Here is a 25,235-nt window from a genome sequence, read left to right as displayed (position 1 = left end):
TCAATCCCTCACTCCCTAGAGATCAATCATATCAGCCCTGATTGCGATCGACTAGCTACCGTCCTACCGTCATACCGTCATACCGTCCTACCGTGCCAGCGCCTTGCCACCCGACTCAGCAATCCTCCTCCGAAGCTGAGCGCATCAGTTGCAGAACATCCTCTCCAACAACACTGACAAACACATACAAACCACGGGTTATCAAAGACTTTCAAGATGCCGTGCGGACTCGGAGGAAACAAGACGACCCAGAGGAAGCTGGTGTTATTGTAGGTTCGCTTCGTACCCGGAGGAGGAATGTGTGCGCCGGAATTGAGATATGATTGCTATGCCAGCGCCCGATAAGCATATGAATAGCAGGCTGATGTGATGGGTGATCGATACAGAGGCGACGGTGCGTGCGGCAAGACCTCGCTCTTGAATGTCTTCACCAGAGGGTATGTTGATCTGATGTACCGATCACGACTCGGAGAAACTAACTACAGCACAGGTACTTTCCAACAGTTTACGAACCTACCGTATTTGAGAATTACGTGCATGGTACGCTTCACCCTGTAGATGATCCGAATTGACCTGGGGGGCATAATTCAACCTGATCTGATACAGATATCTTCGTTGACAACGTCCACATCGAGCTCTCTCTCTGGGATACCGCGGGCCAGGAAGAATTCGACCGCCTCCGCTCCCTCTCCTACGATGATACCCACGCAATCATGCTCTGCTTTTCAGTCGACTCCAAGGACTCCCTCGAGAACGTCGAATCGAAATGGGTTGGTGAGATCGCCGAAAACTGCCAAGGCGTCAAGCTGGTCCTCGTGGCCCTGAAGTGCGATCTGCGCGAGCAAGCCGGCGACGACGAGGCCCCAGCAGCAGAAGGATTACAACCCAGAGAGAAGAAGGACATGATTGATTACAACCAAGGACTCGAGGTCGCGAGACGAATCAATGCCCTCAGATACCTGGAGTGCTCGGCAATGCGCAATCGGGGCGTCAACGAGGCATTCACCGAGGCCGCGAGAGTGGCGCTGAGTGTCAAGGGCGCGGGCTCCAAGGACAACTCGACTTGCGATGTTATGTAAGGGCTGCTGCAGATACGGAGTTCGTGGCGTTGGTGGACTACCTGAGCGGTCATTTTGCGATTTGAGTGCACCCTTGCCCACTGTACATTTTTCTTTTTGTGGTACCGGGTGCATGGACGTGAGGACATGGGCATTGTGCATGGAGGGGTGGCGGAAAGGTTAATGGGGCTCCGATCCATGATTTCAGATTGTTTCCACTATCCCGAAGGACTGATTCTCACGTCGCGCATCATCGCCCGAGCCCTTTCACTCGCCGAACTTTCGAATTCCTCAAGAGGCAGAACAAACCGAACTATACCCCCTCCCTTCATTCGCTGTCTGCCGCACTTCCTCCTTTCTCTCGTCCCGTCGATTCTCGGCAAGCTTTGATTGCAATGCTTACCCGAAAAGTTTCACCTATGCACATATATGTCGAGCATCCGAGAGAGAACGGATCTGGGGCATCTGGATACAATGCACTCTTCAACTATTTGGCCGCGGATTTTGTGGTTGCATCTCGGGGTGATATGGGAGTTAGTTGGGCTCGGCAGATGAGATGACAGTACTGTACTTTTCTTTTATAACGCATTGGGTTCAGAAGAGGCGGATGCAATAATTGGAAGCCGGAGCCAGAAGTTGCTGAGTCGTGACTATTACTACTACAGGTGCATTCGGTAAGGGGAGACGAGACGAGACCCCCCAACGCAAGTGCAGGGCGTTGAAAAGCGCGAACTGGCGTTTTCTATCCCGGTCATCATCATGAGCCGCCAGATGAGAGTATATATTGCTCATGGCAGATCTCTTCATATGATCGAACTATGAGGAAAGGTATTTTTTTAAAAACGCGGGGTTATTGTACGTATGGGTCCCTAAATCATCCCTCTTTTGTTCCTTTTTCCTCTTATCCCTGCTGCATAGGGCGGTATGATATTACATGATATAATTTTATAATATAATCTATATGCTATATGTACTTGATATCATATCATATAATGCAAAAACCATCATGATTATCCACTTGTTTGGTTTACTACTACTGCTATCAATATTACTACTACTACTACTACTACTACTACTACTAGTACTACTACTACTTCCTGGGAGGAGTGGGTTTTGAGAGTCAAATCTCTGCGGTCACGTCGAGTACAGCTTGCATTTTTTCTTATGGTATTGTTATCGTTGCTGTTTTTATTACTCTCTGTTAGAGCAGTCGTTCTTCTTTCTATCTATCTATCTCTACTGGAGCCTGACTTCTTCGTAGCCGCCGACTCGGGGAGCGCGCTGAAGACGAACCCGAACGGGAGCTTCGCACGGATGACCGCCAGCAGGAGCCTCCCACACCAGCCCGCCGCCGCCAGGGGGCCATACAAGAGCGCCGTGCCGAAGGCACCGCTCTTCAAGGCGTCGAGCGTAGCGTCGTACAGGACCTTCCTCTCCCAGTCCTCGAGGGACAGCTGTGGTTGCTGTTGCTGTTGCTGGCCGCGGCCGCGGCAGAAGAAGAGGACCTGCTCGAGCAGCAGGGCCTGCCTGGCGCTGGCGGTGGTGCTGAGGGCCATGTGCGGGCGGACGAGGCGCAGGGCTTCTCCCGCGATGAGCACCCTGTTGTCCCAGGCTGCGGCGCGCGGGCAGGACACGTCGGTGACGGCGGTGACGAAGGGGTCGGTGGTGAGGGACACGAGCGTGGCGAAGGGGGTGCACATCTGGGAGTGGGCGAGCTGCTTGTATGCGGCCCAGGCGAGGGGGTCCATGCTGCCGGCGGGGAGGGTGGTGCGGTGGAGGGTGCCGGAGCGGTCGGTCATGATCTGGGTGAGGGCGGGCGAGGCGGCGGCGAGGGGGTGGTACCAGACCCAGTTGTAGCGGCGGTGGCCGGGCTGGAGGGATCCGGAGGCGCCGGGGATGATGTACCTAAGGGTATATATTGATTAGCATGGCCCGGTGGGTTGCTGCTGCTGCAGTGATGGGAGGGCTGTGTCTGTCTGTTTATCTTACATGAGGATGTAGTTTCCCTTGAAGCAGAAATAGGTTAGCTTCTCGTCGAAAGCTTGCCTCACTGGGTCCGGGACCAGATCCTCGTCGACGGTTCCTCGGAAGGCGACATAGCCGGCGTAGTCGCGCTTGACGTCTGGGAACAGGTTCTGGCGGAGGTTGGAGCTGGCACCGTCGGCAAGGATGACCAGATCCGCATAGAAGGTGCCGGGCTTCTGGTCATCGATGAGACTGATATAATCGACTCGGACACTATCATCAACACGAGAGAGCTCGGTAGCCTTCTTGCCCAGATCAAAGACGGCGGTTCCATCTCCCTCATCAGCGAGCGGGGGCCGAGCACAGAAACTGCTGGCGTATCCGTCAAAGTTGGCACGCAAGCGGTAGTAGATGAGACTCCAGGAAGTCATCTGCAGAGGCTTCTTAATCACGCGCTTGACCCCGGCGTCACGGTTGAGCCATTGGATGCCAGGACTTGCAATGGACCAAGGCTCCTTGCTGCGGTCGTGGACTTCCATGAACCTCTCGAACTGTAGGTGTGTAGTGATGCCCGCGGCGAGGTCGGCTCGTTCAGACTGACAGTTCTGCTCAAGAATGCGTACATTGTGACCAAGTCGCTTCAGAACGACTCCATGCATGAGACCGGTGTTGGACCCCCCGATCTACCCTTTGTCAGCATACACTATGCATAGATCGAGACCAGGCGCGCGCTGAAAGAGGGGTTTCGAGGACTTACAATGATTATATTCTTTCTTGTGGACGTAGTAGCCATCTCGCCTAAGAGAGGTTCGGTCGACATTTTAAGTTTCTATCTATATATTGCTGTGTATGTGTTGCTTTGTATGAGTTGCTGTGTATAAGTTGCTGTGTATGTGTTGCTGATCTGTATCTGCTTCTCAAATTGACGTGACCCGTTGTTGTAATCAAGGGCCAAGAGAAAAAAAAAGCAGATATAAGGCTGCGCGCGTTTGTTTTTGTCGGCGCGCATAAACCAAGAAAACAAAAATTTAGCGCCGGTCGCCGAACCTGGGAGGTGAGGTAGTGGCTCGAGCTTTAAAGTGGGTCTAACCGTCCTCTATTAGGTCACACTTCGCTTAGCCAAAGGGGCAAGCACGGTAGCACGAGCAAACACTATTACCGACGTGAAAATCTGATCCCAAGTCACACACATTCACAGCTTGATAGAATTTCTTTCTAGCCACAGCCTTTCGTGCTACACCCTGATGTTCCAATCATAGTATATATATATATATAGGTTTCGTCTCTCACGCAAGACAAGATTCAGCCTTGCTTGTACCGCCTTGTCCTGCCTTGTTCTCCTTTGTACTGCGCCCTCTTATCCTCTCTTACCCTTCTTCCTTTTCCGAGTTGTCGAGCCCCCAGCCATAGCCTGCCTTGAAGATGGGGGCGCGGCTGTGGTATCGCTCCAAGTGGCTGCTAGCATAAGAGGCTCTTTCCGCCCTCGTTTCCTCCCCCGCGTTCGTTCAGCCATTTTCTCACAAGGCTTGTTTCACGAACGGCTATCCATCCTGCACTAGTAAACCATGGGAGAGCATCCGCTCCATGCACAGGCGAAAGCCACCACCACGGCATCCACACTCGTCTTCGCTTTGGCACTCGTTTCTGTCTGTTTACGCTTCTATACGCGGCGGATGATCAAGGCAGGCTGGGCTGCTGATGACTGGTGGATATTGGTGGGCCTATTCCTTACGCTCTCAGCAGCTAGTATCTTGCTATACGGTAAATTCCACTTTTTTGCGATTTATCAAAATCTTTACCGTGGCTAAGAAACTTCTTCTAGGAGTCCGAGAGGACCCAAGTGGTGGTGAGGGTATCAACCGCGACGATCCGGATTTCAATTATCATCTACACGTAACCTACCTTAAAACCTCATTCACAGCAGCTACCCTGTACTTCTCTGTCGTCACGTCTATCAAGATTTCCATCTTGTGTATGTATCGTCGGATCTTTCCCGTCGATGGGTTCTTTATCCAGTCCCAGATAATGGGCGCCCTAATCCTCGTCTGGTGGCTTGTCGGCTCGGTCTTGACGACCGTCTCCTGCCTCCCATGGAGACGATTCTGGGAGGGCCCGTCCGCAGGCGGATACTGCTTCAATTTCAACATCTACTGGTAGGTAGCGCAAGTTGTCGCCATACCCTTCCCCAATTCTTCTCCGGGGACCACCCTAGAAAGACAATCAATCACTAAATCCCCCGTGCCCTTCTAGGATGTCCATGGGTGCCGTAGAGCTCGTAATCGACACGCTGCTCCTGATCCTGCCGGTGCGAATGGTTCTCGTCCTGCAGCTCTCACGTCAACAAAAGATCTTGGTAGTGGGTATCTTCACGCTCGGAAGTTTGTAAGTATATATATATATATAGATATATATATATATATTATTCTCTCCTCGCGGCTCTTACCAGCTCCACAACTAACCGTATCGCAGCGTCATTGTGACGGGTCTCGTGCGAGTCATTCTGGGATACAATCCAGGGAGCCAGAATGTCGCCTTCCCGCGAGCGGAACTCTGGTCTGCGGTCCACATTGGAACGGCGATTATCTGTGCCTGTCTGCCTACCCTGCGCCCGCTGATCAAGCGTGCGAGTACAACTGCTTCATCTTTACGGCGCAATTACGGGTCCCCGTCTAACTCGAGGGGGCACAACACCCCTGGAGAGTCGAGTGGATCCAGGACTGCGTCGAATAATAGAGGACCGCCACAAGTTCTGGCACTGAAGAATGTGAAGAGTGGTAGGCAGAACGATACCGTGTTACTGACGAGAGGGAGCAGTGATCTGGTGAGGCTTCCAGATTTTGAGTCGAGAGACAGTGTTAGGGAGGTGCGGAGGGGACCCGCGATGGGGAATGTGGAGTTGGTGTAGTGCCTGGAGGCCTGGAGTCCTGGCGTTGTGGTCAAGTGACAGGGCTTGGGCTAGATAAATCAAGGAATGGATTTAATCAATCACTATCACCGTACAGAACTGCAGTCTCTCTCTCTCTCTCTGAAAGCGGAGAGCATTGCCAATGGACTTCAACACGGCCGACGAGGAGGATTGCGTCGCACTATTTGTACCTGCCATGATCCCATCAGATGGCCATACTTGTAGGTTGTCACTGTCATTTTCCAAAGTGTGGCCGGCATTGCACACATAGCTGATTGCCAAATTCGTATCTGCTATCATTGCTTGCTTGCTATATGCATGGGACTTGACTCTCCAACCTAGCCACATCTTCATCTTCTCGGAAAAGCCAAAACTGGCTAGGAACGCTGGAGAGGCGACGCAGCTGTGCGTACAGCTAGCTCTATCGCCGCGAAAGAATATTTCATCCTCTCCAACATGTCAATATTTTGCGAAGGCTCCTTGATCTCTGGCGGATGCAGCGTAGCGCAATATAAGTAGACAGAAGGAGTGAGCTAGCACTGGTGATACCGAGCTCTGGGCGAATGATAGCAAGATATCAACAGTGCTGGATATTCCTCGGTGAGGTGAAGCAAGGTCTTGACTATATTTGGTTCTAAAAACGCATATACTCAACATCCATTCGCACGAGGGAAGTAAATTGTGAGTAAGAAAGCAATCAAATATAGTGAATAAAGCAATCGTTCTATTGGGCTCATATCTCCAACATCTCGGTTCGATACAAGCTGGGCCAAAAGCCACCTGCTTATAGAGTATCTAGCCAAGAACAGACTTACCAAGTGTTTGATTCGATTTAGAAGTTCAACGACGTATAAGAAGAGCCTTACTCCAGAGGTCATACAACTGAGAGCCATAAAGACTTTGGCGAATTCATCCAAAAACGAAACACATCCCGATGCAACCCTTGCTGCTAGATTCGAGGAAATGAAATGAAGAGCTCTGTCTGATTGTGCGATGGTCGACGACCCAGTCACACTGCCAGCTAGCCGGAGTCATGGTGCTAGTAGTAACGTACTGAGAGCAAGGCCAACTATCAGAACAAACTTGACCCAGCCCTATCTACTACGCCTCTCCTCACTACCACAGAAAGGTTCGCTATCGAACCCAAAACCCCACTGTCAAAGATCCACGTCACCGCCAAGTAAATCGCAGAATTTTCACTTGCCAGCTTCGTGTAAATATACACCAAACTCCGTAGGAATAGTCGAAGAGTGAGTTGTTCGGGCGAGTTTTAAATTCTCATTCCCTCCCAAAGTTAATCACTCACTCCTAAGCCGTCAAAGACGTACGTGCTATTTGAAAGCGAAGATTCTTAGTATCGTCTGTTCCTTGCTATGGTATTGCAACCTTGCTACTCATCGCTATAAATCCCATCTCTTCCGCAACGACTTGCACACACACATATATATGCATAATATCACCAAAATCTTACCCAGAGAGACGGAGGGGCTACACAGCCACGGAGAGGGATATCCATAAGATCATAAGGACGACCTACAGAGCACGGCAGGAGCCCATCCACCATATCGATCTTCTGCGAGTGGTTACTGTCCATGAGCAGGTAGGTGGGCTGGTGAGATTTATAGACATACAGGTGCGTTGCAAAAGCCGGGAGGGAGTCTGGAACCGGAGGGAGGGGGGGGAACAATAAGGATGGGAAATGGCGATTGAATTTCAAGATGTGAGTTCCTGAATTGAGAGATCATTGGGCCTGCCAGGACGCAAGGCGAGTGAATCGAATAGCGAATACGCTATAGAGTGTCTTTTTTTTTTAAACAAAGGAGAATAGTCGGTCAAGCAAGGGTCATGACGCCTTGATGACAGTCAAATATCAATCAAGTAGGAAGTGAGTGTTAGTAGTTAGAGTATTTCAGTCGAGAATATAGACGGATTGCTACTTCAAATAAGAAAATTTAGCAATGGACTACAGGCCGAAAAGAGTCTGTGGGCAAATGAGGCACCTTCTAAACCTAACCTCAACGCCTCACGCCTCACCCCTCACGCCTTACGCCTCCCTCTCAGAACCCCAAAATGCGATATTCAACCAATCCGTAAATCATCGTATACAAAACAGTGTAGTTTCACAAACCCTGCTGCACCGCCAGCAGCGACCCTTTCATCAGGGCCGAGATGGCGATTCCCATCATCTTGCCGTCAAGATTCTCCTCCTCGGGAAGCCCATCTCCCTCACCCCCTCCGTCCGTCTTCGGGATACCAACAACATGATGAAGATCATCCTTTGCATCCGGGCGCTTAACGAGAGGCTTCACGAGCTTGAAGTGCTCCAGTACGTCTTCGCCGGAAGCGCCGACCACTGCCAGAGCATCGTACGCGATCACCTTGGTGAAATAAGGCAGCATGGCCTCGCCCAATGGATACGGTTCATCTGGCTCGTGACCAGCGGCGAACCATGTACTCTTGGTCTTCACAGCCCAGTCTTGAGTCATGTGTGGCGCAAACGGGCGGTCGCTGCAGCAGCGAGCGTAGAAGTTCAGTTCCTGACTGGTCTGCACGCCGCGCAAGTAGCGGCCCAAGGGATGACCGGTATCGTGTAGAGATTCGAAGAGGGAGCTGTAAATTGGAGTAGCGTTTGCGGCGACTTTGGTCCATGCCGTGGAGGGCACCTTGTACTTCTGGATGAATTCGTGGAAAGTCGCTGCGCCCTCGAGGTCAAATCTGTTATTTGCAGCTGCTGCATCAGGGACCAGCTTGCCATCCATGATACGATAGCCACCTTGGAGCACAACTTTTGAAAGGTTATTCTTGAGAAGCTCAGTGTGGTTCTTCGAGAATTCGGCAATGTCCATCAAGCTCGAGATCGTGAGAACTGTAAGTTTTTTGCCATCTGTAGCTGCTTTCGTGAAGATCTTCGTCAGAAGATCTTGTCCCTCGGGAAGGCTGGTCTCGTCGGGCGCGATAAAGTCATCAGTGTTATCAAATTCGTGGCCGTAATTGTTCAGCTCTCTCTGGGCGTCTCCAATACTTCCAATGCCAATCTCGACTTTGGAGAGACCAAGAGCATCAAGCGCACCTCGTCCAAAGAGTGCTCGCTTCTTAGCTGGGGTTAAATTCGCAACAAAACCTTTGAGCTGTATGATACACATTCGATCGAGCTCCTTCAGACACATCATGGCCATCAAATCATCGTAATCCTTTGCAAGATCCGTGATCGTAACGATATGAGGCGTTCGGTCCTTGCCATCTTCCTTAGTCTCCTTTTGTCTTTTGTTCAACACCTGCAGCAGGCCCTCATAGAAAAGTCCCTCTCCCATCGTAAGTCCGCTCGGAATACGAGAATCTGCTGGTTGGTAGGGTCCGTCAAGGGAGTTGCCTACGGGTTCAGGAACATAAGTGCCTGCAAACACGGAGTTTACTTTCTCAAAATGCTCCATTAGATCCTCTCTCGTGAATCTCTCATAATCCTTGAAGGATAGGCAGCCTAAGACATACTTCAACAAGTTCTTGCTGTATTTCGATTGAAGTACTTCCTGCTTGAACTGTCCGAACTTTTGGCCATTATCCAGTGGAGATAGACAATTGAATTCCTCGTCCCAGAAGCGACCACGCGTGAGAATGTGAAGCATACATTTTCCGACTTGCCATATCGTGTTTGGGGAGGCCACAATGCAAGCGGGTGCTTCTGGCCACGCGTGACTCTTCAAAACCGTCAGCTCCGTGTTTAAGCAGATATAGAAGCTGAAAATCGTACCTTTGGGACCAGCTCCGAGATTAAAGATGCAAAGATCTTCCAAACTATCGGCTCTGGAAGTGTTCCCTGAACGCCATATTTACTGTTGAAGCGTGGTCAGTACCAAATGGTCTCACAACCCGGGGAACTTACTTGTACAGAGTAGCAAGAAATTTCTGAATGTCGCCGCATAGCCAATATTCTCGATATATCCCAGATATCTCCACGTCACCCAGCTCTGAAGAGAAACTGCACGGGCTCTGCTCGTTTAGGGTGAGGCTATTCGTCTCTTTACTAACAACCCAGTTGCGCTGCTGGACGCCCCCTGTGTATTGCCACGACCACTGGGTCTTGGGTAGCAGAGGATGAAGTTTTCGTCTTGCTTCCCACGCTTCGCGATCTTTGGGCTCTCTCGAGTTGCGCTGCGACTTCGTTTCTCGCGATGAGATGAGCCAGTTATCCATGAGGTTGTCCGGATCGGTTGGGATCTTTTCGCTGGCGCCCTCGACCCGCTGTTGCTTCCGAGGCCGAAGCTCACGGTCCAAGTCGATGGTATTGTCCACGGCCATCTCAGTGTGTTGGCGCTTGAGAGTGGTATTATTAAAGTATCGCAGCATTTTCATGGGGTTTAGAGGCCGTGCTTAAATAGGTTGCTAGTCGACGACGGCACTTGGTGAAAGAATTCACAGGTCACCCACAGCTTATATGAATAAAAATGCTAGCAGTCGGATGTGAGTTTGAATGTAAGTGTGAATGTAAGTCTGGATGTGAATGAAAGGCTGTATTCAGGGTCGTACACCTCATGCTGCTGGATATCAGACAGAGAAATACAAGTACAGCCTCGCGACATGGGCAAGAGTGTTTGTTGTGTCTTGTGCCGTCAACGCCACGCTGCATTGCTTTGAGGTAGATGAATCACGATAAGCACGGTGAACAGAAGAAATGCCAGTCAAGCATGAGAAGCTGGATGATGAGAGGCGAGTCGTCCATTAGACGAGCAGCGATGGATAAGGAACAAATATAGGCATGACATTGAGATCTACCTAGGCTGGGACTAATCGTGGCGGAGCCGAGCGAGGCAAACACATACATGCAGCTTCAACGCAAGGTGACGAGCTACCAGAGGCGTAGTTAAAAATTATTCTAAAAGCCATCTGAGTAAGTCAAGCTGATCTATTCATTAGCTTAAGGAGGTTCATTTCCCATTAAAACAGGAAGAATGTAAGTAGTCACGTGACATCCAAATCTACCATTCTTTACGGATAGTTCCCGCTACCCGTAGCTAGCGTAGTTGTTGTTGTTGTTGTATTTATTAACGTCGGGCGGGTATCCAAAACGCAATGCTTGGACCTTAGGGACCTCCTATAGGGTACGGCGACGTGCTAAGTAGAGGAATTATATACAAAGTACTATCTAATCGAGAGTAAAAACCACGTTAAGGAAAACCTCTCGTCAAATAGCTGAACACCCGTAAACCCTTTAAAAGCAATTTATAGTGATGTGCGTCGAGTTTTCTTTCGACAACTGTCGAATACGTATGGCCTTACGGGCGGCCTCGATCCGTATAATACAAAAATCGTTCTCTTTCGTCGTAGAGCTAAAAAGGCTCGCGTTCGTAGCCTTTAGATAAAGCCGGTGTGTTTGCAGAACGCTCTGTCGAAGGCGCAGTACCGTGTTTTCGATCAATCGAACTAAGCCCTTCCTATCTTATCTCTTATACACGTTCCCCCTCTATCGCAAATCCTCCTGGTCTTTTCAGTCGGTATGCCCGTCAGGTATAGATCGTAGTCGGCGTAGTATTCGAGAAGAAGGAGGGAGGTTCGGAATCGCCGGTAAAGGGAAATCTCTTCGAGGAGACGTCGCATGTCGATGATTCAATTTCGGCTCTCCAGACTCTTTATCTCTCTTTCTACCGCAGGAGAAAGAAAGAAAAAGAGCTGAAGGTTCGTAAGGGGCACCTCGTACAGGTAAAGAATCGTAGCCCCCCCCCGTAGCTAGCGTAAAGGCGAAGAACAGGCTATATTCTAGCCTCAAGGAAAGGAGCAGCTGAAAAGAAGCTCAGCACCATGAGCCATCTCAAGGCATTGTGATTTTGAGCATGAGAGTTGCCGATTCATACACCGAGAAACCGAGATTTGAAAGGATCCACTGGAATGGACCTTGATCTTCAGCCGTGGGGTGAATTCAACATCTGGTATCCAGTTAGCGACAAGCGCCGCCTCCATCGATTTTTTTGAAATTGTTATTCAAACGATACTATTAGAAATAGTTTTTTTAATAATTTAATCGTATTTCATTGAGAACGAGGATTAGACTATCTTTAATATTTAAAACGAATTCCTTAATAAACGTGTTTTCAAAATTTGGACAGTGGCGGCCATAGGATGGCCATAGGACGGCTTAAAGCTTAAGGACGGCCAACAAAGTGAACGATTTATGATTTAGAATATGTATTGATTTAAACGGTCCAATGACCGTCTTTTATAGAAGAAGATCAGAGGATCACTGAAATTGACCCCTTACCTGCCTTTAAGGTACCTGATTCGGCTTCGTCTGCGTATGATTCGATGCTAATTCAAAGCCCCAGCCCGGCCTTTACGGCCTTTAATCTGACACCGGAAGGGGTTTTCCCTTTACCGGCGGTTCTGTAATCGTCGGTTGCCAGGGTAAGGTAATCCTGAATAAGACGTCCGGATGTTTCTAGCGGAAAGCTGAAGAATCGCTAGTCATCCAAGCCGTAAGTGAAAATGATCTCGAATTTCAATTTGTTCCACGGACCAGGATCCTTTATCTACAAATCCATTTAATAGAAATGAAAAGGCTGTGCCACGTACTCATTCCTGTGACCTATTAATAGTATACGTCTACACATTGGGTATCAGTACAGACAGCTCTCGCCGTCTTCATTGTGATTTGAATATCAAAGGTATAAAACCAACTTCCAGCGATTTGATAATACATCTTTCGTCATACGCCCTACCATTGGACCACCAACATTTCCATAGGCCCATTCGAATCAAATTATTCATGGTCCTTCTGAAGTCCTTGTCTCCCACGCCCGATCCGATCCGCCAGTCCCATATTACCAGCCTTCCTATTCAATCCATGAATGAAATCTCCCTTGTCGCCATATTTCGAAGACCTCGCCCTAGCCTTTTCCTCTGCTTCATGTTGAGCCTTCTCCTGCTCCGCGATGGCTGCTAACCGCTTCTCCCTGTCAATGTCTAGGCTTGAAGCATCCTGTTGCATGGCAGCCAGCCTTCGCTGTCGTTCGGCTTCCTTATCCTCGTTGGGTGTATAGACGACTTCACTTTTCTTTGAATTGTATAGTCTCGGTCGCTTCGGAGACGAAGATCTTGAATCGCCGGATGATGTGTTTCGTCTCGTCTTGCGTTCGTAGTCTCTATCTCTTGTTCCGCGGTCCCGTCCACGTCCCCTTGGCGAAGCAGATCTTCTTTTGTCCTCTGGCGATGCTGATCTTCGATGCAAGTGTGTTCTTCTCCTGTCTTCTGGCGATGCTGATCTTCGACGCAAGTGTGTTCTTCTCCTGTCTTCTGGCGATGCTGATCTTCGACGCGAATATGTTCTTCTTCTTTCCTTTGGCGAAACGGATCTCTCGCGCGAGGCTGATCTTCTTCGCCGGTGCTCGGTCCTGCTACTTCTGTGCCCGTCGTCCTCCCTCCTCCTCCGTCTGTGACCCCGCTCCTCAGAATTATCCCGATGGCGGCGGTGGTGATGTCTGTGACTACGCTTCTCCTTTCTCTCTGGCTCGGCCTGTCCTGCAGCTGCAAGAAGCTGCCTGCGCTTGATCGGATCGTTCATCATAGCTTCGTATGCAGCCTGCTCCTGTCTCTTGATCGCCAACATCGGATCTTCTCTAACCTTAGCCGCAGTATCCCTTAGAGTATTCGCATGCTGCAATGCCATAAAGCTGTCCTCGGCAGCTTGCTTCTCCAACTTTCTGTGGTCGGTACCCTTGATCAGCGGGTCGATTCGTCGCTTTCCCAAGAGATATCCTTCCATCTCTTCCGTAGTCCCGACCTGGCCACTCGAGGGCCCCTGGTACATCCAGTCCACACGATCGACACGTTTTCGGCTTCCCGCAGCCTCGAGCTCCCGCTGAATCTCTTCCTTCTTCTGCTCCTCCTTCAGCTCCTTGATGCGCAAATCGGTCTTCTTTCGCTCCTCTAGCGCCTTGTTCTCTTCCTCCCACACCCGCCTCTGATTGCTCATGAGCACGGGATGCCATGACTTCTTCAAGTTGAGATCACCACCCATCCTGTCAATTCTTTTGGAGGGTGAGGCGAGGGTGTTGTGGTTTGATGTTGTCGTCACAAATGGAATCTGGGTTGAGAATTGCTCGGATGTAATATGTACATTGATAAGGCGGAAGTGGAGTCGGGCCTTCGCTAGTCTAGCGCCGACACTGGCCAATCAGAGGTTAATAAGTTCAATAAGTTCAAGAGGCTCAAAGGCAGAGAGCAACGCAGCCTTGCGCATAGTAAACCCCCGTCTCGACATTGGTACTAACTTCACATCATCGACATCGACAAGAACAACAACAACAATAACAAAATTGATAATAAACTGCAGCTTAAATCAACTCGCACTTCTCAAACCTCAGCAAGTAATCTAGGCATACCAAAATCATGTCTGATGACGATGATTTCATGCAAGACTCGGACCAGGAGGGGTAGGTCAAGCTCTATCTTCCGGAGAAATATCTTGACATTTATAGATACGACTTTGAATACGAAGAGGACGACGACGAGGAGGGTGGTGATGTCGATATCGAAAACAAATATTACAATGCCAAGCAGATGAAGATAAACGAGCCAGAAGCCGCCATCGAAGAGTTCCTAGGAGTCCCGGCGTTAGAGCAGGAGAAGGGCGATTGGGGATTTAAAGGTCTGAAGCAGGCAATCAAGCTGGAGTTCAAGCTTGGGCTGTATGACAAGGTAAACAGGCCCATTGTCAAAATCCGCATGGAAAATGTACTAACTTCCCAGGCTGTCGAACACTACAAGGAACTCCTCACCTATGTCAGAAGCGCCGTCACCCGAAACTATTCCGAGAAATCCATCAATAATATCCTGGATTACGTAGAGAAGGGTGCTGAGGACCTTGCGGCAGGACAATGTTTGGAAGAATTCTATTCTCAAACCCTGAAGTCCTTTCAAAGTACCAACAACGAACGACTCTGGCTGAAGACCAACACCAAGTTGGCAAAGCTCTATCTGGACCGAAAGGACTATGCCACTGTTACGAAGAAGTTGCGGGAGCTACACAAGGCCTGCGAGCGGGAGGATGGTACTGATGATCCGAGCAAGGGGACATACTCGTTGGAGATTTACGCTCTCGAGATTCAAATGTACGCCGAGACCAAGAACAACAAGCAACTGAAGAGACTGTACGAGCGAGCTCTGAAGGTCAAGTCCGCAGTACCGCATCCGAAGATCATGGGCATCATTCGGGAATGTGGTGGCAAGATGCACATGAGCGAGGAGAACTGGAAGGATGCTCAGAGTGACTTCTTCGAGTCGTTCCGCAACTACGACGAGGCTGGATCCCTGCAACGAATCCAGGTCCTCAAGTACTTGGTGCTCACGACGATGCTGATGAAGTCCGATATCAACCCCTTCGAGTCCCAAGAGACGAAGCCCTACAAGAACGACTCGCGTATCGCAGCTATGACCGAGCTTGTGGACGCTTACCAACGAGATGACATCCACCAATACGAGTCGGTTCTCAAGAGCAACATGGACCTCCTCTCCGACCCCTTCATCGCCGAGAACATTGACGAAGTAACACGCAACATGCGTACAAAGGCTGTTCAGAAGCTCATTGCACCCTATACACGCTTCAACATCGCGTTCATCGGCAAGGCGCTCAAGATTCCCGTCTCCGAAGTTCAAGACATTCTGGGCTTCCTGATCGTCGATAAGAAAGTCAAGGGCAAGATCAACCAACAAGACGGCACCGTCGAAATCGAAGATAACAGCGACGCGGAACGCCTCCGTGCCCTCTCCGAATGGACTTCCGCTGTCGACGCGCTTCACAAGACCCTCTTTTCTGACGGCGAAGGCTTTAAGACATCGGATATCCCACAAATCGGTGATGAATCGCTCAGCAGGATCCCCATGAAGGCGGGCTTTGTCCCCACGACCAGTGGTATAAAGAGAGGCCGAGGCGGCAAGAAGATGTCGGGATTTGGTAGTGGTTAGTAGGCCTTGTCTGGGTTGCTGTCCTGTGACAGCAATTCTGATTCGGGCCGACTAACCAGTTTCTCATTTTCCTGATTATCTAGCACCTCCTCTTCCAGCCTTCACGGGCTCTTCTAGTGCCGAGTTTGCGAATACCCTGTCGAACCTTCAACTGCTATCCACCGGTACATCACATAGTTTTGGTGGCTTTACCCCCGCGGAGCTCGGGCCCCAACACGATAATTGACGAGTGATGACTGGAAAGACGGGACGCGTTACTTTTCCTTCCACGGCGTGGCATTGTGGGTGGGGGTGGTGTTGCCGGCGTTGGTTGTGTAACATGGCCGTGCAATGGGGGCTTGTAATCTCTTTTGCTGCGGTCGGCAAGCATTCCTCGGGCCCGAGGAACTGTACATTAGGTGCGGATCGCATGGTAGACCGTGAGTGAAGAGACGATGCCGCATCGCGTCGGTGCATGCATGAGATACGCGCAACAATGCATCGAGGTGGCTAGGTTTGATTTGGCTCCTTCCCCATTGGCCCTCCTCTCCATCTCATCTCATCTCATCTCATCTCTCCCTTCTCGCGTGCTCCGGAATTTCGCATCCGCCATGCCCAACCGAGCGTGATGCGATGGTCGCTGGATCGTGAACGTTGTCGATTCTGCACGAGACCGGCGGCGTGTTTGTGGATGAGTTGAGTCCATGGTTTCTGTCTGCGCTACTGTATGTATGTCTAGACCCGAAGTAGCTCCATGGTCTATTCTATTCGTCTATCGTCTATCGTCTATCGTCTATGTACTTGTACTTGTACATTTTCTTCGCACTCACAAGGGGAAGAAACAAGACCGCAAATTGGTGGGTAGGTAGGTAAGTACTCGCAGCCTCCAGCAGCCAGCCGACCACGATCGGTCAGAATCAGGAAATCGGACAAAGGGGAAAACGGGGAAAGGGGGAAGTATCCACGGAAGTGCCCTTTACAGTCCCCGGTCGGTCGGTCGGTCGGTCGGTCGGCAGTTACGGAGCTGGAGCTGAGGTACCTAGGTACAGACAGCTCTTGGGATCGATCGGATCGATCTCATCAAGTTAGTAGCGGGTTGTATTATTCCTAGGGGCCCGTTCATTGCGCATGTTCATGTTGATACGGAGAACGTAGACGGAACGGGAAGATGCGCCCCATAGCCCGATTCATGTGTCATCTATCATGTATATTATTATACGAGAGATCATGTTATCTCAGATCAGATCGGATCAGATCAGATCAGGTCAGGTCAGGTCAGGTCAGGTCAGGTCAAGTCAGGTCAGATCAGAAACTGCCGCCTCCGCCTCCTCCTCCTCCTCCTCCTCCTCCTCCTCGCGTGCATACGGATCCGTACAGATAGGTAGATGAATCCCACGTGTCGGTCGGCAGATGAGGCCTAGCTACTACCGTACTAGTCGTAGCTACCGTACTTAGGACCATGCTTTTCTTCCCCGGCGGCGCCCAGCTAAAGCCGCGGGCCCTCGGACGGGACGGGAGCGGGAAGTCAGATATACGGAGTAGTACGTTCAGTACTTCCTGCACAGACGGGGCATCTACGTTGTATGAGTGGTTGGGGAAGACAGTAACTGCCGACCCGGACTCGATCCACCCCAGGGGGTAACCTACTTACTGACTTAATAAGTGGAGATGACGGGGGGTTAGTCATGTGATGGGAGTGAAGAAAGCTTCGAGGTCTCAGGTCTCAGGTCGGTGTCTGAGGATCCTTCTTCTTGTTCTTTTTTTTTTCTGTGCGTGGCTTGGCTTGGTTGCGATCCTTTTGCCGTATCTATTTCGGCTTATGGTTTCTTGCTTGCTTGCTTGCTTGCTTGCTTGCTTGCTTGCTTGCTTGCTTGCTTGCTTACACGGAGGTGCTGGACTCTACGTCTCAGGCGAGGAGTTCAGGATCGCAGACAAGTCTGCTTGGTCTTGGTTTGGGGCCTTGGGAGCCGGAGTCGATAGAGTTTGGATCGGTCGTCGTCGTCGAGATACAGCCACAACCATAACTACCTAGATCCGATAATATACTTATGACGGGTGATACCGTACAGAGTGGGTAGAGTGGCCGCGGGATCTGGGACCGGGATTTGGGATTGGGAGCTTGTGAAGGTGATTGGACTCTACGGAGTATAGAAGCCCGAGAGATCCAAAGAGCGAGGGGGCTGGCCTGGTCGGGCAGTGCAGTGCAGCACGATGTCATGTATCAAGCCAGTTATACTTCGTGGGACATGAAGAATCGTAGACCTTTCAAAACAGACGCAGTAAGCGCGCCATTCAAGGGGGCGTGGCATTGGCATTGGCATGCAGGTGCAAGCTGCAGCAGAGGCGTTACTTCGCACAACAGTAGGTACTCACTCTATCTACCTTGTAGATAGGCGGAGGCCATGAGGTCGTCTCCTCTGATAGGAGAGTCTGCGGGCGTTATGGTGTTACTGCGGTCCAGCGCATCTGGTGGCACGATGGGTGTCTGCAGGAGGATGAGCGATCAGGGAGGGGGTTGGGGAGGGAGAGAGAGAGAGAGAGAGAGAGAGAGAGAGAGAGAGAGAGAGAGAGAGAGAGAGAGAGAGACACACACACACAGAGAGAGAGAGAGAGAGAAAGAGAGAGGATTGATCAGAGGAATGCGGTCCAATATGTAACGCGATGCAATGCCATGCAATGCAATGCCCCAAAAGCCAAGGAGCCCTCTCGATTTCCCATCGTGTGTAACAGCTAGGTAGAACAGAGAGACAAGAGCCAACAGGATCAGGATCAGTCTGCAGTAACAAGTTCTAGAGCAGGCGCAACAAGGAACCACATCTCATCGCTCAATCAATCATTGGGGCTCGGTTGATGCTTTCACTTGTCTCCCATTGCCCAAGATCCGAATCCGCATCCAAATCCATCCCCTCAACTTGAGCTCTCACCCCACGTGCAGCAGAAGCAGCAGCGGCCCTGCCCTGCCCTGCCCTAGCACATCGTCGTTGATGTTTGTTGGCAGGGGATCTTTCGGTCCATCTGTCCATCCGTCCATCCTATGGTCTCCCCCCAGCGTAATCACGCCAACGAGTCAAGGCGCCTCGATTTGCCTTAGCCAGGCCATCTCGAGCAGGCATTTCGACTGCAACTGCAACTGCAACTGAGACTACTGCGACTGCGATTCTGCTGCGGACAAGAACTGGATGCATTCCTTCATCGTCTGTGCTGCCACCCAGATCCGGAATTTGAGGCCAACAACTTACTTGACGGCGGCAGAGGAAGGAGAAGGAGAAGGAGAAGGAGAAGGAGAAGGAGAAGGAAAAGGAGAAAAGGGAGAAGGGAGAAGATCGACAGGTTCAATTCCCACTGGACCCCGACTGCAAGTGGCCAGCTTGCTTGCTTGCCTGCTTGCCCTTGTGCGACGCGATAAGAGAGAGAAAGAGAGAGGGAAAGCAGAGAGGCAGAAAGACAGAGGGAGAGGGGGGGAGAGAGAGAGAAGAGACAGGACTGTGCAGCAGTTCTTGGAAAGGCTTCTGTCTTCTGCCCAGCCTAATAATAGTACCGTATTAAAATACTTTGCTCATTCCTATTCTTTGCGCCAAAGCATACAGACTCTCGTACACTGGCTTGTTTGATCAGGACCAGGACCAGGACCAGGACCAGGACCAAGATCCAGACGCTCAGCTTTACCCGCTCCGGCTCGGCACGAACGCTTCAAGCTTTAGATATATTGAATTACTGTCACAGTTAGGGCAGGACTGGACTGGGCAGGGCAGGGCAGGGCAGGAAAGAAGAACAACGAAAAAGACAGAGGAGAGTAAGACAGCAAATGAACAGGAAAGAAGAAGATCCCAAGGACTCCAGAGATACTAAAACAAAAAAAGACAAACCAAAAGTAGAGGAAAAAGAAACCGAGAAAGGGAAGCAAGAAAAAGAAGAAGGGACATGTTCCAACCACAAGCGACTCCTATATTCACCACGTATGGCGTGAACGCGAATGTGAATGCGCATGCGCAGCCGCCGAACCTTGGTGTTGTTGGTGTTGACATCGCTCCCACGGCTTCTAGCGATCGCTTCGTCCCCATCGCGACCAACGCTTCAAACCACCAGCACCATTACCACCCGCACAACTACCAGAAGATGGATAACGACATCGCAGCCCAGGAGGCACTGGCACGGGAATACAACCCGGTGCTCGAGGTACGTGTGGTGTGCCAATCTATCCTATTGGGCTCGATGTTCTGTTGTGCCATACTCTGCTATGCTATTCTACTCTCCTCTCTACTCCTACTCCTGCTCCTACTCTACTACATATCAAAATGCAGAAGCGTTGCAATCTGATTAGTGCTAATTAAAGTGCGCAAGCAGGGCCAGTTGGTGGGGGAAAAGAAGAGCAGCCTCGCCATCACGGCGGAGTATGCAAAGGCAGACCCCATCTACGTCGCAAAGACGACGGTATGCATACACTACTTATTGATTGATTTGCTTCTTTCTATCGATCTGCATCGGCAGGCTAATCATATTTGCTAGGTCTTGCCGCAAAAGTACTCGCATTATCGGCCAGTTTTGGGGGATGGCAACTGTGGATGGCGGGGTAAGAAGAGAGCTGTTTCTTTCTCTTGAAGTTGAAGGGCTCTCCCTCTCCCTCTCCCTCTCCCTCTTCCCATCCTGCAGATACATCCATATCCTCAAAAAAGATGTCGCTTGCTAATTACCCACCGCTCCCTCACAGCTGCCGGCTACTCCTACTTCGAAACCCTCCTCCGACTGCAGGACCGCAACCGGTTCGAGGAGGAAATCGCCCGCATGATCTCCCTTAACAATCTCCTCACAACCGCCGGGGGCTTTGCGTCATGGCTGTTCGAAGATATGGTGGAGCAGACGACGGATCTTCTCCGGGACATGGCGGAGTTAGTGGAGTCGTCGCCGCAAGACGCGGGGGAATTGCTGCGCCAGCGATTCAACGACGCGAGCATCTCGAACTCCATGATCTACCACCTCAGACTCCTGGCAAGCTCCTGGTTCAAGGCCAACGTCAGTCTCTACGAGGGCTTCATACCGGATAACCATGGGGTGGAAGGCTACCCGAAGAATATCCTCGAGCCAGTCGACACCGAGATTGACCACCTGGGCATGACACTCCTTATCGACGTGCTGTTGAAGCCCATTGGTGTCTCGGTGGAAATCGTCTACCTCGACCGGAGTCCAGGCTCGCAAGCAAACACCCATCTCTTCCAATCGCTGGATGCCAATGGGAATGCGACGAACCCCCACGGCCCCATGATTCACCTCCTCTTCCGGCCTAACCACTACGACATCCTCTACAAAGACCAAGGCTCGACCACCATACCAGCCGTTCAGGAGGCCATGCGAAACCATACAAACATCCAAGTCAACAGAGCGACCAACTTCAGTCAACACCAGCCCTTCCAAAGCACACCTGCCTCCTCAATGGGTGGCTACTCTCAGATGGACCAAATGTCACTGCTCTCATGTATACCTGGCTTCTCCTTGGCACCTCAACCATCGCATCACGGCTTCCCCTCTCAACTCTCTTCACGAATCGACCACTATCCCCCCTCCTCCTCTCCGATATCCGCCTCCATGTCGCCCATCTCCCCGGCCGCCTCGTTGGCCGCCGCAACATCCTCCAACGCGCTCCCGACTTCTTTCCCCGTGCAACCGCAACCACCTCCCCCAACCACCTCGCTGAGCACACCACAAGCACCCCTCGCCTCGCCACACCCACACCTGGCCTTCCCCAACACCACAACTCAACTCCCAATCCTTACGCACCTCCCGCCGTCGCTGCCACAGCGCCGCTCCATCTCCTCGCATCCGTCTCTGTCAACTAACTCCTCCTTGGGAGGGTCAGAACTGTCATCCCCCCCCAGTAGCGCTGCAATGACCAGTTTCCGCCCAAGCAAATACGAGCTGGAGTCGGCGGCCGACTGGGAAGAAGGGCCGGTTGTGTTCCAGACGTCGACGTTCAAGAACAGCCACTACAATACGGCGCATTACAACAACCCGAATTTCCAGCCCGAGGAATGGACGCCCGAATGCGAAGAGGCCCTGGTGAGGAAGAGAAGCAGCTGACGCGTGGAAATGAGGGTGCCCGCGCAGAGGGAAGAAGGCAAAATGGAGGGCAGCAAGAGCATGAGCGTAGGGGGAGGGCAAAGAAAGATCTGAGGCTCTACAACGACGTGGTATGAGAAATGACATTTACGACACGCATTCAGCATAAATCGGCGGATCGGCATCTTCCGGCGGGGGGAGTTTACTGCACCAGAACAGAGGCATATCAACTGAGGAGAGGAGATCAGAGCAGTGGCACACGATTGCATTTGACTTTTGACCATTCATTCACATCGTTTCGGAGAAGACGGAATTATCCGGTTCTGAGCAAGCGTAGCAGCGAAAATATGGGAGCGGGCGTTTGTATTGATGCTTGGTTGGTCCTCTGGTTTTCAAGCTGCCTGTTCCGCATGGGTCATCTAAATATTTCTGCATGGCGTGATACGAAGCTCTACTGAATGGAATCCTCGAAAGCAAAGCTGGTGGGGTGGAGGAGGCGTGCTGGTGTTTGTTGGTGGGGGTGGGGGGGGGGGAGTTCGGATGCATCGCATACTTTGAGGAAGAGCTAGGTAGCTGAATGGCAGCGAGAATCTGAGCCGCTGTCCTGTTCGTGCCTCTCTTTATGAATCGCTGAGGAGCAGTTTTCTGAAAAATTAACGCGGAGGGGAGTAGCTAGGCCGTCGGGAGTGAGTGAGTGAGTGAGTGGGTAAGTAAGTTGATGTGCCTCCCGTCGTCCGTCGTCCCTCGTCTGCAATTCTGCGTGTCATCCTCGCTTAAGTAGTCCCATTTCCGTACCGTATGGTTCTACTATACAACTACCTCTCTCTCTCTCTCTCTCTCTCTCTAGAGTATCTAGTATCTACCTTCCCAACTTCAAGAGGAGAAGCGAGTAGGTCTGCGAAATCAGCGATCACTTGATCTTTCCCCTTCCTTACAAACCCATATCAGCAATATCAGCACCATAACCAGGCCTTCATCATCTTGGAATCGTGGGAAGATCCAAATGAAACTGGATTCGTTACTTTAAGTGCCTTGGTTAGGTTTGAGTGTATGGAAGGGTGTGTATCGCTATGTAGGTAGGTATGGATGGATGGATGGGCCTTTCTTTTTGGATTTTCGTGGAGGTAGGTATAGTGAAAGGGAGAGGGGGGAGAGGGAGAGAGAGAGAGCTTCGCTGATGTCTTATGGTGGTATGGGTATGGGTATATATATATATGTATGTATATACTGGTTTATATATTGGTTTTTATGAGCTTGAGGGGCGTTTAATAGCCATGGATAAGGGGGTTTTATCGCGTGGTGATGGGCTTTGAAATTGAGAGCGATGGGCGTGATATCGTCTTCTTCTATCAAAGCCGCGTCGTTCATTCCCTGGGGATCGAGCAGATGAACTCGGGGGATGCCATCTGCTCGCTGCTCCAAGCTGATGCAGGTTGATGCTCCGAGGAGCGAGCAAGCATCCTTTTCTGCTCACCTTCACCTCCCAAGCTGTACCGTCTCGTCTCACCAATCATCCTCCCAAGCCGCCCTCCAAGGCTCCGTCTCGATCGTATACCTCGTCAAGAACTCATCGTCCAAGCCTAGGTCTTCAATGCCCACTCTCTCGACCTTCTCCTCGCCATCCTTGCCCAGCAGACCCCTCGCAAATTCCCGGGCCCAGGTCTTCCCCACGATGCCCGGCTTCAGACGGGCTCTCAGCTGAATTCCGCTCTTCGGCTGCAACGTATCCAACCACTTCCTCCTGATCCCATCTTTCCCCTCGATCCCCTCGTCAAGCTCCATCATCGCCTCTCCCCCATCATCCGCCTTCACGACCCTGCCAGCGCCACTCGCCTCCCACGCGCCCGTCTCCTCGCCCAGCTCCCGCATACTGACCACGCCCTTCCCCACAAGGCCGCACGCAACGATGCGGTCGAACCACGCGAGATCCGTAGCGATATTCAAGCCCACACCGTAGCTGGTGACGTTCCGTCTGAGATGCACCCCCAGCGCAGCAATCTTCCTCTCCCCGCCTTCCTCCCACACGCCCGGGTTCTCCGTCCGCACGCCCTTCAGCGACCAGTGTCCCAGCGTGTTGATCGTCGCCTGCTCTAGGAGATTCACGTAGCACCTCGCACTCACGCCCTTCGGCCAGCGGCCGTACGCCGGTGTACCTGCACCACCATCTGCTGCGGGAGACGGGACGGGAGAGGGCTTGAGATCCAGAATGGGGTAGATGACCAGCTGGCCCGGCCCGTGGAAGGTCGTCTGTCCCCCTCTCAACGTGGGCACCACGCTCGCCCACTCAGGATTGCGGCGTTGGTTCACGCTGGTGCTCCGGGACGGCGTGAGCGGCGCTTGCAGGATTCGCAGTTGATCTGCAGACAGGGCTGCGTGTTCGCGGCGGCCGGTGGTGAAGACGGGCGTGGGAACGAATGTCAGGATCGTGGGGACCGGTGCGGGAGGCGGGGAGGAGGATGGAGAAGGGGAGGAGAGGGCCTTCTTGTAGGTTAGGATTTGGGAAGAGAGATGCGATTGCAGGGTTTCCGCAAGGTGGAATGGCGTTATGGAGGGGAGGTGGATGTGCCGGATTATGGTAGCCGTCGCCCTGGGGCTGGGGGACATTTGGGTGAGAGCGAGAGAGAAGGAAAGAGAAAGGGAAATCCCTGGGGTGGCGGAGGGCAAACAAGAATTTTTGTTTTGTTTTCTAGGTGATGGTGGATGATAAAGCTACAGGTACTGCGATAAGTAGGCGAGGCTGTTGGTTGTGCGGCTTGGGTGAGTGGAGGTCCGCCCTAGGTTTTTTTTTCAGGGGATAGGTACGTAGGCATCAACGCTGCTTCATTATACCTCTGTCATTCGACTGCATGCAGATCGAACATCTTCAAAAGGGGGTCTCTTCATCCTCTACTTTCAAATCTTATATTTTTTACCCGGCAATAATCAAGGACAAAAGACAAAGTATCAAGCATCCCTTTGAAGCTCATCACTAAGACCTAAATCTACTTAAGATCTAGAGATTTTGTTTTCTGAATATACTATCTATTATATTATCAAACTCATTTCCTCTATTTCAATAAACTACCTAACTGTCCTGAAGAAAACCAATCAACATTAGAAATATCCGAGCTTTATAACGTGTGAACCTGCGGACATTCAAGTATGCTAGATACAGTAAGTATCGCTCTGCTTATTTCCTTAACGACCATTGTAAGTATAAGAGTGCTGATTCAAAATCCGGTGATCAGCTCGTAAAACCATAATCTTTAGAAAGCTTATGGTTTAAAGACTTTCCAGATTCGGCTTTCCTTGCTCACGTTTCCGTCCATCATCGCTGAATCAACACA

General features: G+C 51.2%; 8 protein-coding genes across 8 annotated transcripts; 4 read left to right on the top strand and 4 right to left on the bottom strand.

Moving 5' to 3' along the window:
• Positions 1-216: 216 nt before the first annotated feature.
• Positions 217-1,079, top strand: L3040_005944 (uncharacterized protein; the record flags this gene model as incomplete). The annotated part of the gene is made up of 4 exons (XM_007291418.1): positions 217-269; positions 387-437; positions 491-540; positions 607-1,079. 4 exons carry the CDS (start codon positions 217-219, stop codon positions 1,077-1,079), a joined length of 627 nt encoding a protein of 208 aa, XP_007291480.1.
• A 1,205-nt stretch (positions 1,080-2,284) lies between these two features.
• Positions 2,285-3,816, bottom strand: L3040_005943 (uncharacterized protein; the record flags this gene model as incomplete). The annotated part of the gene is made up of 3 exons (XM_007291419.2): positions 2,285-2,963; positions 3,048-3,706; positions 3,781-3,816. The coding sequence occupies 3 exons, from the start codon at positions 3,814-3,816 to the stop codon at positions 2,285-2,287; spliced, it is 1,374 nt and encodes a 457-aa protein (XP_007291481.2).
• A 772-nt stretch (positions 3,817-4,588) lies between these two features.
• On the top strand, positions 4,589-5,928 carry L3040_005942 (uncharacterized protein; the record flags this gene model as incomplete). Its single annotated transcript, XM_007291420.1, has 4 exons — positions 4,589-4,784; positions 4,846-5,176; positions 5,274-5,405; positions 5,493-5,928. 4 exons carry the CDS (start codon positions 4,589-4,591, stop codon positions 5,926-5,928), a joined length of 1,095 nt encoding a protein of 364 aa, XP_007291482.1.
• Positions 5,929-8,048: 2,120 nt separating this feature from the next.
• L3040_005941 (uncharacterized protein) lies at positions 8,049-10,272 on the bottom strand (the record flags this gene model as incomplete). Its single annotated transcript, XM_007291421.2, has 3 exons — positions 8,049-9,623; positions 9,677-9,758; positions 9,809-10,272. 3 exons carry the CDS (start codon positions 10,270-10,272, stop codon positions 8,049-8,051), a joined length of 2,121 nt encoding a protein of 706 aa, XP_007291483.2.
• Positions 10,273-12,676: 2,404 nt separating this feature from the next.
• Positions 12,677-13,933, bottom strand: L3040_005940 (uncharacterized protein; the record flags this gene model as incomplete). Its single annotated transcript, XM_066155868.1, has 1 exon — positions 12,677-13,933. The coding sequence occupies one exon, from the start codon at positions 13,931-13,933 to the stop codon at positions 12,677-12,679; it is 1,257 nt and encodes a 418-aa protein (XP_066011241.1).
• A 371-nt stretch (positions 13,934-14,304) lies between these two features.
• On the top strand, positions 14,305-16,105 carry L3040_005939 (uncharacterized protein; the record flags this gene model as incomplete). The annotated part of the gene is made up of 4 exons (XM_007291423.1): positions 14,305-14,348; positions 14,394-14,613; positions 14,665-15,874; positions 15,963-16,105. 4 exons carry the CDS (start codon positions 14,305-14,307, stop codon positions 16,103-16,105), a joined length of 1,617 nt encoding a protein of 538 aa, XP_007291485.1.
• Positions 16,106-19,779: 3,674 nt separating this feature from the next.
• Positions 19,780-21,930, top strand: L3040_005938 (uncharacterized protein; the record flags this gene model as incomplete). The annotated part of the gene is made up of 4 exons (XM_066155858.1): positions 19,780-20,034; positions 20,203-20,289; positions 20,365-20,428; positions 20,567-21,930. The coding sequence occupies 4 exons, from the start codon at positions 19,780-19,782 to the stop codon at positions 21,928-21,930; spliced, it is 1,770 nt and encodes a 589-aa protein (XP_066011240.1).
• A 1,482-nt stretch (positions 21,931-23,412) lies between these two features.
• Positions 23,413-24,513, bottom strand: L3040_005937 (uncharacterized protein; the record flags this gene model as incomplete). Its single annotated transcript, XM_007297647.1, has 1 exon — positions 23,413-24,513. The coding sequence occupies one exon, from the start codon at positions 24,511-24,513 to the stop codon at positions 23,413-23,415; it is 1,101 nt and encodes a 366-aa protein (XP_007297709.1).
• Between the last annotated feature and the right edge of the window lie 722 nt (positions 24,514-25,235).

This window comes from Drepanopeziza brunnea (genome assembly GCF_022702325.1).
Source record: "Drepanopeziza brunnea f. sp. 'multigermtubi' strain 214-2 chromosome Unknown ctg10, whole genome shotgun sequence".
In the NCBI taxonomy this organism is placed as follows: domain Eukaryota; kingdom Fungi; phylum Ascomycota; class Leotiomycetes; order Helotiales; family Drepanopezizaceae; genus Drepanopeziza; species Drepanopeziza brunnea.
This window is presented reverse-complemented; position numbering and strand designations above follow the sequence as displayed.